Below are 12,078 nucleotides of genomic sequence, written 5' to 3'. Positions count from 1 at the left end.
CATACACTCTGACAGCGAGTAAAACACAACACAGTTGATCTATAAAATGGCATTTTGTTTTTATTTCATACCGACAATCAGTTTTGAATTTAAAGTGTTACTGGTGTTTTGACATCCCTCAAGGTGAGGTTGATGTGGACGTTGGTAGTGAAGAAATGTCAAGCTTGCTCTCTCTCTCTCTCTCTCTCTGACAGACTGCCCCACTTTCTCTTTGTGTTAATTTATATAAACATTCTTTTCCTATTTGAATGCATAATATTTCCTATTGTCTCAATCTTTTGACTGATATCCTCTCACATACCTGTGGATCAAATTATGCATTGCAATAGACTATGGTGGACAATCTCGCATTCAAAACATGGAATCTATCTGCCTTTGTGTAACCAATTAAATGTTTCTCTTCCTGGGTTCACCTGCCAATATCCAACAGATACACCAACTTTAACAATTAACTAGACTTTTCAAGACAAAAGTCAATAGGCATTTCCTGTATTTGTTTCAATCATCTTCTGTTTTTGTTTTTGCTCTTTATATCAAGTGGCTTCATGCCTTGTCTGGAGTGATTTCCATAAAAAAATTTAAACATCTACTTACCAAAGAAGGAAAGAAGCGCGCATTTCGTATTCCTTTCAGAGTCATGGCAATTGTGAAAGTACCCGCAAAGAGTAGAATGGACAAGAAGAATACGTCAGGTGCATAAGGATGGACTTTGCAGCCGGGACCTACTAGCGTACCTCCGAGTTCTGTGCAGTTTGACTTATCAGCAAAGTTCCAGTTAATTGAAGAGACGTTTGGCTGTGCTGAAGAAGTATTTGGTTCCAGGCAGCTGCAGTTGGTCGGCAGTTCTACTGAGGTGGCTGTCTTAATCGGATATTCGTCCAAGATATGGAAAAGCTTCACCAAAGATTCGACTATGAAGATCAGAGAAATTAGAGCAGCAAAGCTCTCCTCTGTAAAACGTGTTATGTAGCGTACCAGAGCACTGAGATCAAAAGCAACCATTATGATTAAAATAATACCAGTCCAGAGCCCAATCCACAAGCGGAATGCCAAATAGTCAAGTCCTTGCTCACTGAAATAAAAAAAGAAAGCATACAAAAGAATTTTAATAATTAGTAAATAGCAATAAAAGGCAATTGTCAACATGTGTTTGTATGTTCAGTTAAGAGTAAAAAACTACAAAACAAGCACCCACAAAGTCGGTATATTCTTGATGAGCATTGTGCTGGATGCATAATATCTAAAAGGTAGAAAAGAATATTCATTCTCTGGCAGTCAACTAGGTCAGGTTTTAACAGGGAAGGGCGGGGTGGGGGTGAGTGTTATTATATACTAATTTTGAAAAAGAAAATGTTGACTCATTATGCTGGATAATGAGCAAGTCTTGAAATGTATGTATAAAAGTCAGCTCTGAGTTTTTCAGTGTGTACAAGTGTATAGTTGTTTTTATCAAATAAATGACAAAATTCTTTCAACTTTTTTTTTTTTTTCAAACTTTTTTTTGACAACGATGTGTATGTAGTTGTGCAAGACAGAGAGGTGAGGGACATGGCAGCGACAGCTTGATTCGTAGAGTGCATCGTTGACTTTTGTAACTCTCTCTTTCGTTCAACTGCTTTGTTTATATCAGCTTATACTTTCATTTACCATTGTTCTATTCACTTTCAACATTCGAGACACATTTACATCAGAGATTGTTCTTTTGTTCCACTCACTAAAATTCAGAAACCCGATATCGCCCAGGAGTTCTTTTGTTACTGCAATACCCAAATCCGGCACTTTCCAGCATCGCCAGACACCATTATTAATGACTCTGTTATATAAATGAGAAGTTTGTGTGTGTGTGTCTTCAGCTAGAGAAGAACTGGCTGGGTAGAGGAGAAAGAGAAAAATAAATAGAGAGAAAGAGATAGAAGATTTTAATAGAAATAAGTTATATTTTTTGTCCTGAGCAACGCCGGAGAACCCTGCTAGTCTAATATATGGCATAATCATGTTGCCACATCAGTTCCCGTTAAATCACCAAAGTTAAGCAACACTGAGCCTGACCTGTACAAGATGGACAACCATTTGGAAATACTAAGCAGTGTATATCATCTCCCCTAACCCGGATATACATGCTGAATGGAAACCACATGTGAATTTTTATTTCTCATAAACTTCCACTTTCAGTGGAAGCTAGAATGTCTGATGCTGGGCAAAGAACACACAAAATGGTATGACCGATTATTCAATCTGAATGAAAAATAAATGTGGAAGTTAAGCCCATTTTTCGCACTAACAATGAAGTCAGAATGTCCTATTTTTGTTTCTTTTATGAGGTAGTCACCACTTATCAAGGCTTAAAGGTCACTCAAAGATAAGAGTCAATGAGCGTGTGATGGTCACTGAGACAACAGCATAGTGATTGATAGTGGGGGAAATTATGTAGAATTTGATTAATTGAGAGGATGGCTCAACAAGAACTTGTTTACATTGAATTTGAGGACGACCATATTGTAGCCAACTTGAAAGCGGGCCTGCGGAACAGAGTTCAACAGACAGGCACTTCTAGGAAAGAAACTTTATTCATAGAATTAGTGTTTAGATTTAGGCTCAGATAGAGGGTGGGGGAGGAGAATTGTTGATAGTGGCTGTAGCTAGACGAGTGCTTGTTGTAAAAGTTTGCTAGGTGTGGAACCATAGATTGAAGCTCAGACGAGCACTTGCAATAAGTAACTTTATCTTTACACAATAAAAGCACCATCTTTTTATATATGCTGCTTGTGTATATGCAGTATCAGTCACAAGGTCAACTAATTTGCATATTGGTTTTGAAAAATGACATTTTATTAATTAACTATTATTTTTTATTGTTTTTTTTTTTAATTCAATGATGTTTTGATTTTAATAAAACAAATAATTCTGGTTATGAATATTGTTTTATTTCCTGGATAAATATTTAGCATTTGTGTTTAAATGTTAATTTTTATTTTTAGTTTTCTACAAGTTGCAATCTACTTCTAAATTTAGACTGAAAAGGCAAACTGATTTCTTCTTTCTTTTCCTTTTTTATGGTCACATTCAAAGGTTCAATAAATCTTTAATTGGAAGCCATGTTTAATTTAAGAAGAGTTTCCGATGGGTACTATTCTGTACAAGTCATGGAGATGAAGAATTTTCAGTAGTAACTGTTTTTGTGCAGGTCCTGGATTTTATAATTTTGTGGGCAAAAAGCAGAAGATCCTTTTCGTGTTGATATGAAAATATTGTGATGAAATGCTTATCCTCCAAAGGTATCACCAATTGTCAAACAAGTAAAAGAGAATTTTTGTTTTGCATTTTTACTTACCTACAAAAATTATATAAAATAGTTTCAAATACAAGGACAGGACCCGTACTCCCCAGAATGGTAAGGGGTTGACCCGCAAGCAGTGAATATACAATACCACAAATGGCGCCAGCAAGAATACTCTCAAAAGCAGCCTGGAAAAAGGGAAAATAAGAATCCGTTGAAAAAAAAAAACATGTATAAAACAAATGATGCTAGGTGAGTATCCCTGCCGCATAAAAATCTCAAAGGACACAGTAAACCCTATATCTGCATGAGAGAACTTGAATGCCTACTAGACAACCCTTGAGTGTTTAAAATCTGTACAGTGGTTTGTCAGAACAACCTGATATGAGGATACTTTCCCCTAAAAGTAAACCCTGACCAAATACTCAAAATCACATAGTATTCGCTGCCCAAATAAGATCTCCTTACTATGGCTAACCCACATTAGCTTTTACAAGGAATAGTGCACCTTCTCCAAGTGATGTTACCTCAAGTAATAGCACGAAGCTGGATACTTCACCAGACTAGATAAATTCTTGTCCTGGAATCCAGTAAGATGAAGAGACATATGAAAATGGGTTAATTGGGGAGAGGAAAATGATGTTCTGCATTTCTTTACTAATTGAGTGTTTAAAAGATAAAGAACTTTAATAGAACATTCGAATATCTATGTATCTCATACAGGGTTTAAGTGTTAGGCCCAGAGTGTCTGTCTCTCTGTACAAGAGTTTGTCAGGACAAACTGACATGAAGATACCTTTTTTCTACAAGTAAACTCTGACCAAATATTCAAAATCACAAAGTATTCACTTTCCAAATAAGATCTCCTCGGTATGGCTAACCCACACTGGCTTTTATGAGGAATGGTACACTTTTTTCAAGTGATGTTACCTCAAGTAATAGCATAAAGCTGGATACTCCACCAGAGTAGACGAATTATTATCCTAGAATCCAGTAAGATCAAGAGACTACAATAACATATGTAAATGGTTAAATTATGGGGGAGTAAAATTGTTTTCAACTTCTTTACTAACTCAGTACTAACAAAGCGTGTACATATGTTATAAATAAATTGTTAATTAATTAAAATTGTTAATTAATTAAAATTGTTAATTAATTAAAATTGTTAATTAATTAAAATTGTTAATTAATTAAAATTGTTAATTAATTTTCATCTTTAAAATTTAGTGAGTAAAAATGTGTTGGACGAATCCATTTCAAGTATTAAGGAAATTTATAACAACAATAGCAGCATGTTTTGGACTTAAAAATAGAAGAATTTTACTTGAAAGGAAAAAAATAAAAAAGAAAAAAGAAAAGAACAATAGAACTCTTTTATTCTCTGAAGATGGACCTGTTACTGTCCGAAACATATCAAAAATGTTTCAACTTTAAAAAAAGAAAAAAGAAAATGAGAGAAATTGAATCATATTTTTCTTCCTTTTTTTAATGAAATATTTTGCATTTTTAACATATTCAAAAAACACTTATCTGTTTATTCAATGTTTTTAAATTCTTAATGATGCTTCCAAGAGCTTTAATACCTATTTTTGAAATTTCTTGTAACTATATTGATTTATACGTTCCTTATTTCCTTTTTTAAAACTTTATGGTTTTAATTCTCTCTTATTTCTGAACTTCATCGATTCAGATGTCATTACCCATGTGAACATAGGATAATTTAAAACACTTTTCCATGATTTTTATAGTGAATGTGCATTTGTAAATAAATGATGTTCTCTTATTTGAATGACAATCACAAAGAAATGATAAGTTTTTTTGAGCGAAATAAATACAAACCATATTTTGTTCCGTTGCATCTCCTAGTAAACCTCCGAAAGTGATGATCGGAGTGAGGCAGGCAAAGTAGAGGAAAACAAAAGAGGCAAAGGACTGCACGTGGAGGGCATCTGTGATGTCACTTCTGTAGAATGGGGCTTTGCGTTTGATGTCCGAAATTAAACCACCAAATAACCTAATCGAAAAAAAAAAAAGTAAAAACATGTAGGAGACAACACAAACATTGAATAAGATATGCAAAAACTAATACACTTTATAATCATTATCATGATCATGTTTTGGTATTTAAGCTGCTGCAAGTGCCCAGCACTTCAGTGTCAGCAGCATCAGGCACCGTCTCATGCATACTCTCTATGTGGTCTAATCCAAAGAGTTGATGTCAGTCATATTACATGCAGTCAAATTATTTCTTCCACACTCAAGCTACATCTTCCATGGTCTATCATGCTCCCTATTGCTATACATCTGAGATGAAGAGCAGGTAAGACATTAAAAATCTCAACAATATCAAATTTCTAATAAAACACGGTTAAAGAGACTCTTTTTTTTTTTTTTTACAAAGGTATCACCACTTATCCAGACCTAAAGGCCACTCGAGTATAAGGGTTAATAAGTGTACGGTAGTCAATGGGATAATATCGTAGTAATCGTTAGTAGCGAAAATTTGGTAAATTGGATTACTTAAGGGGATGGCTCCTCAAGAACTTGTTTACATTGGACTTGAAGATGACTATTTTGTAGTCAGTTGCTGTACGTGTGCCTGTCATATTATTGGCACAAAATAAAGTGAAATGAAAGGAGGAAAAATAGACGCCAAAGGGCGGGGAAAAAAAAAGAAAAAAAAAAAGAGTCTCTTTCAATAGCATGTTTGCATATATAAACTCTTATTGGCTCCCTGACAAAGGAGGGATCGGATCTAGTAATTTACTCCCGTTTGTCTGTTTATACTTTTCTCAATAACCACGCCTTGGATTTAAAAAATTTTTTGCACAAACATTAGTCATAGTGAAAATAAATTTTTGCCAGAACGGATTTTCCGGGATAACTCTGTTGCACCCCTTGGGGGCATTATAGGGGTAAAATTACCCCCAAATTGTTCATTTGTTTGCACTTTTCTTAATAACCACACATTAGATTCTTTTTAATTTTGCACAAACATTATCATGGTGAAAGTAAAGTTTATTTACTCCTTGAGAGGGACCCCCGCATGCTCAACTTGTTTTTATAAATTTCTTCTTGATTTACAATGTTATTTTTAAGGTAAATTAAAAAAGTCCATGTATTAACCAACTACAAGTTCATTTAAAAATAACTACATGTCTAAACATATTCTTCAAAGAGTCGAAGCTATACCTATGAGAGGCCGAGAGACTTAACATTTTAGGTCTTTTACTAAGAGTAAGATTTCCAGTGTGTTATCAGATAGATTCATTCTAGACACTTTAGGGAGATGTGTGTAGAACAGTAGACTTTGGTGGTATGGACACATTGAAAAAAAAATGGATCATAGTTCTTGAGTTAATAAATATTGAGGTATCAGGTAGATATGAGAATGATACAATGAATGTATTTGTTTTGTTTTACGGCATATCCACTACTTTTGGGTCATTTAATGCTGATACAATGATTGTGTAATGTGATTATTTAAGAAAGGTTTAGTTCTAATGACGTCAGAGGATGATTAAATCTGGACAGTATAGCGAGATGTGTGCAGAAAGAGTTAAAAGAACAGAGGAGAGTGCTTCGGTTAGTATATGTAGAACAGTTGGGTTAGCAGGTTCTGTTTATAGGGAAGGTTAAGGAAAATATGGAAATAAATAATAAAAGTAGAGCTAAGAGAAAAGGATAAATAAAGACTTGGCAAAAGATTGGTTGGTTTAGAAGTCAATTTCTTGAAGCCGTCCAATGCATACCAGCATTGTTTTTTTTGGGTTTTTTTTTTTCAACTGTTTTAAGAATCAGCTCATGTGAAATGAATTAGTGATTTTTTTTTCTTGGTGTAAGAGTTGTTTACATTTGAATTGAGATTTGGAAGTCTAAGAAACAAATACAACACATGTATATAAGAGTAAAAAAAAAAAAATCCAACACAAACTTAGTCCAATCTCGTTATAATTTATTTCGACCCCCCCCCCCACACACACACACACTCAGCATGCCTCTTCAGAGAAGATGGACTAGTCAAGTCTATGGTTGGATTAGAAGTGATTAACTTGTCACCATGGTATATTTTGTTTAGACCGAGTGGGGAGAGGGGGAGGGAGATGGAATAATGAGAGTAGGGGACCATTAGGTAGAATACTTAAGTAGAATAGGATAGCCATTCCTGTGTTATGTTGGGGGGGAATGGAAAGTTGGTGCAAGAGCAGGATGGGGAGAGCAAGATAATAGGGAAGAGAGACCCCAAGAGAAGTGAATCAGATATAATGGGAATTTAGAGAATTTAAACAATTCCCTAATAGAAAATAAGGGAGAAGAAAAACGATGATTACAATAATAATTAAAGACTAGCAGGACCTGTGGAAATTCCACAGAGGACCCATTCATCTCTATATAAATAAAATAAACTCATTTTTTCCCGTCTGATTTTTACATTAATAGGATTAAAAATCAAGATATTTCATGCAAATATAATATGCACAAACGGCAGAACAATATCTGAGGTGTGTTATAGGCTTATTATTTCTCAAATTCCTCGATAATCTTAGATTTCTATACTTTTTCTGCTGAGAAGTCACGGCCAAAATCGGTTAAGATCAATGGAAGTGGTAAAATATTTTCTCTCTAATAAATTCCTCCTCCCCTTGCCACCACTTAACACCATTTGGGGATCGTTCACAAGGAACAGTTGAGAAGAGAACACCGGTTTGGCTTCGTAGTTCTTTCATGTGAAGTTATTTAAAATCACTAAACTAAGCTGCAGTGCTATGTGGCGTAGTCGTTAGCGTGCTGGACAATTCACATTATATTTTCACGTTCGCGCCGACCTACCGTAGTCTTTTTTTTTTTTTTTTTTCCTAAACAACTGGAATAAAATACACTTAAATTGACCTTCAGGCAGGCTAGTCGCCATCTTGGAAAACAAAGGAGAAAGATTACTGGCTCCATAGATAGTTTTGTATTCTTGGAGTTGTTTTTGTTTTTTTCAATATAGTTTCGTAAAAAAACAAAAACAACTCCAAGAATATGAAACCGTCTACAGGGACAGTAACTTTTCTCCTTTCTTTTTCAAAATAGCGACAACATGCTTCATGAAGGTTGGAGGCTACACTGACTGAAATGTTGCACAAATGAGACTCAAAATGAAAAAAATAGTCTGATCAAACCAAGTAATACAAACAATCAGCCCTCACCGCAAAAATTCAGAACTGTAATACGATAACTGTTGTTTTAATTCTTTCTGTATGGCCATACACTTTTCATAATTTTGGCAACGTAAGATTATCGGACCACATAACTTTTGGTCGATACACATTTATCAATATTAAAGAAATGAATATTAGAACGCAAAGATATGCTACAGACAATGAAATGAAATGTTACCTTCCTGTTCGTATCAAGGTTTGATCATCATGTTCATCTTCTTCTTCATCTAATAAGGCTTTCCCGTTAGGGAGGTGACTGCCGGATCCTGGGGTCTTGCGGCCCTCCTGTGAGCAAGAAAAATAATTTAAACATGAACAGAACAAACAAACAAAAAAAAAACCCAACTAATCTTATGCAGTATGAGGACTGTGCTCTCATTGGAATGGTCTGGGCAGGTTATGGGAAACACTGGAAGGTGCCAGATGAAAGTTTTATGATTTTTTTCACATGCAAAATCTGGTAAATTTTTTCCAATGAAAAATATATTATTCCTGTCAGTAGAAAGTTAATTCAATATAAAATTAATTGAAAAATGAAACAATATCCTTGAATAATTATTGGACAATTTTTATGTAACTTTTAGAAAATTAAAATTCAAATCAAGAAAAAAAAAACACTCATTGTAAGGTAAGTTTCATGAATAATATTTTTTTTTAATTACAAACATTTGATAGCAGACAAATATTAAAAAAAAAAATTTATATGATTTTTTTTCTCACTGTTTTTGTTCAAATCAAGATAAATATTCAGATTTACAAAAATAAAAATAAAAAATAATAAACAAATGTTTTCTTTATGATTTTTTTGTATTAGAATTTCAGTAAATTTCAGTGTTTTCTATAAACCACCCACACGATTTCAGCGATATAACAAACCTTATAGTGCATAAGTACCCAAAAATTCAATTTTATAATTCATATTTATTCTTTATGAATACAGTAAAATATTCAATTGGTGTGTGTATGGGGTGGGTAAATTTTGCAAAGATATTTTCCTCTCAATAAAATAGACAAAATATTGTTAAACCTAAAAGGATCACACATACATGCACACATACATGCACACATACATGCACACATACATGCACACATACTTTTTTTATCACTCTATTGTTCAATTTAAATATTCTTTAGTTGAATTCTGAATGCCAAGATTGACATACACAAATGCATACATACATATATAGATGGTAACTTTACCTCAAAATTTCTGTATCATTTTATTAATATAATTAAACCATGAATTGATCCCTTTATACTAAATACATGCTTGCGTTCAAAAGTAAATGTCAATGAGTACACATTTCCATGTCGTCACACTGATCCTTATAATGAGTTTCTGTTCATATTTGAACTAATAACCTTTCACAGCAATTTCGGCATAAAATTCACAAAAGGTGCCTAGCCACATCTTTAACCTGGTCTTTAGACATACAGTACCTAACATTCCCAAATGGCCACTCATCTGGTACTGGCCAGGCTCTATGCAACTTAACTTTGGCAATCTAATGAGAACCAATGTTTCAATGCGATTATGACGTATTAAAGAAGAAGTGAAACTAAAAATTCTGCTCAAATTGAAATGGTCTAAAATAATGAAAAACTGTTTGGAGATAAACACTAGTTGCCAATTTCCAATTTAATAAATGGCGGCCATGACCAAGTGGATATTTTCTATTTTACTAGTACACCGTGTAGGAACTATCTAATCTGTTTCTTAAGTATTGATAAAGCAAAAGTATAACAATTCGTTATTACAATATAGAGATCAATGTCCATTAAATTTTTCATCCAATAGTAATTGTCTGTATTTTTGAGATGAGGTGTTTTCATTTATTGAAATTGCCGGACTGACTTCCTGATCTTGGTTGTTATAGTCACAACGTTTCGGCCGTTTTGCCCTCCGGCCTTCATCAGGTGTTTTGTATCGAACTGGGGAACCGTTTGTTAGGAGTCTCGAACCCAACCCTTTATTATTATTACGAGGGTACCGGGTTCGGACTCCAGCTAGGCTCTGGGACATAGTTGCTGATTCTCTGTTTTGAATGTTACTTTTCACTGCCTTCGTTCGGGATTGAATTCAGCACCTTTGGGTAACTGTACACTTTGATACAACGTCTAGGACTACTCGGCCATATGTCACTAGGACAAAACGGCTGAAATGTTGTGACTATAAAAATCAAGATGAGGAAGTCAATCCGACAATCTCATTTCATCCAATAGTTCCCCAAAATAAACCTTTTTAGCAATTTCAGGTTTAAAAACAGTGGCAATGACCGAGTAGATACTTTCTATAATACTAGCACATCATGTAGTTGCTATCATGGAGACACACTAGTCTGAGTCTTGCACAAAATGAACACACAGACATAATTGTAAAAGGGGAAAAATAGGTGATTATCGGCCCTGTCGCATGATTCAGCCAATAGATGGCGATATCAATTTTCTCTCTCTCTCTCTTTCATTCCTTATTTTCTCAAGGCAACTAAGACACTTACGCCATGCATTCCAAGTATGTCTCACACAGGAAAATCGATGCTGTAATGCAATGAACTTTTGCGTACATCCCAACTTTATCGAGGTAAGCCACTCATGAACAAACAAACTCTATAACCATGAATTACCTTAGCAACAATTTTAGACAAAATATTAATTTCAGTCCCCATTTGATCAGCAAAGATCAACAACACGCATGTACTCACACAAACATATATCTTATGCATTTTTCACCAAAAGCTATTGTGTCTATGAAAAATTTATGAATGTTCTTTCTCGTTTAAATAAAGTCTACGGTTGTGTGTGTGTGTGTGTGTGTGTGTATATATATATATATATATATATATATATATATATATAAACTCAGTATCTATTTTTATTAATTTGTGTTGAGTGCGCAAGCTTACTACAATACTATCCCACCTATTTCACACTAGTATTAACAAAGGAAAGGTATAACTGTTATCACAATATACAGATCAAATTCCACGAAATATTTCATTCAATAGTTCCCAAAAATGTACGCTTTGTTAACATTATTTCTGTATTCATCCAATTCCATCCTCTGTTAGTGTTTACTAAATAACTAAAGTTATCTCTTTAAAAATCAAAAGCAATACCAAGTGTTGGTGAGGAGGGGGCTTTTATGTAATGCTCTGGAGGCTTCTTAAACTTTAAAGGTACTCAATATCCAAGACAGAGTAGGTGAGTTTAAATGCGGTGTTCTGTTTTTATTTAAAATGTCATTGCATGGAAGCCATAATCCAAAGTGCTCAAGGTCCTAGATGGGGAAGATAGTAACGAAAACTGCTTAATATCCTAGATAGAGCAAGTATATTTAAAATGGCCATGTGGCCCAGGGAAATCAACAACAATATGTCTTGTTATACTGTTTCATACAAGGAAATATATTCGGCATTGCCTGGGATAGGAGGTGGCATATAGTAATAAAAAAAGTGCTCAATATCCCAAGTAGAGCAAGTATGTTCAAATGAATGTTCATTTCTTCTATTTGCTTTTTGTGGTCTTGGGCAACGCTGGCTATTCCTACTGGTCTCTTTGAAAATCAGGACCAATGTCAGAAGCTAAGAAGTGCTAGTG

General features: G+C 34.3%; 1 protein-coding gene across 10 annotated transcripts in view; it reads right to left on the bottom strand.

The window, feature by feature from the left end:
- LOC145247311 (sodium-driven chloride bicarbonate exchanger-like) overlaps positions 1 to 12,078 on the bottom strand; it is a 492,947-nt gene that overhangs the window by 36,432 nt on the left and 444,437 nt on the right. For all 10 annotated transcript variants that reach the window (XM_080108946.1, XM_080108940.1, XM_080108947.1 and 7 more), the window contains 4 exons: positions 8,660 to 8,766; positions 5,117 to 5,291; positions 3,332 to 3,465; positions 595 to 1,072 (listed from right to left, as the gene is read on the bottom strand). In XM_080108946.1, coding sequence (XP_079965072.1) covers positions 595 to 1,072; positions 3,332 to 3,465; positions 5,117 to 5,291; positions 8,660 to 8,766 — 894 coding nt within the window. The remainder of the gene's footprint in view (positions 1 to 594; positions 1,073 to 3,331; positions 3,466 to 5,116; positions 5,292 to 8,659; positions 8,767 to 12,078) is intronic.

Source organism: Euprymna scolopes, chromosome 25, assembly GCF_053919585.1.
Source record: "Euprymna scolopes isolate OS-2025 chromosome 25, ASM5391958v1, whole genome shotgun sequence".
NCBI classification, from domain to species: domain Eukaryota; kingdom Metazoa; phylum Mollusca; class Cephalopoda; order Sepiida; family Sepiolidae; genus Euprymna; species Euprymna scolopes.
This window is presented reverse-complemented; position numbering and strand designations above follow the sequence as displayed.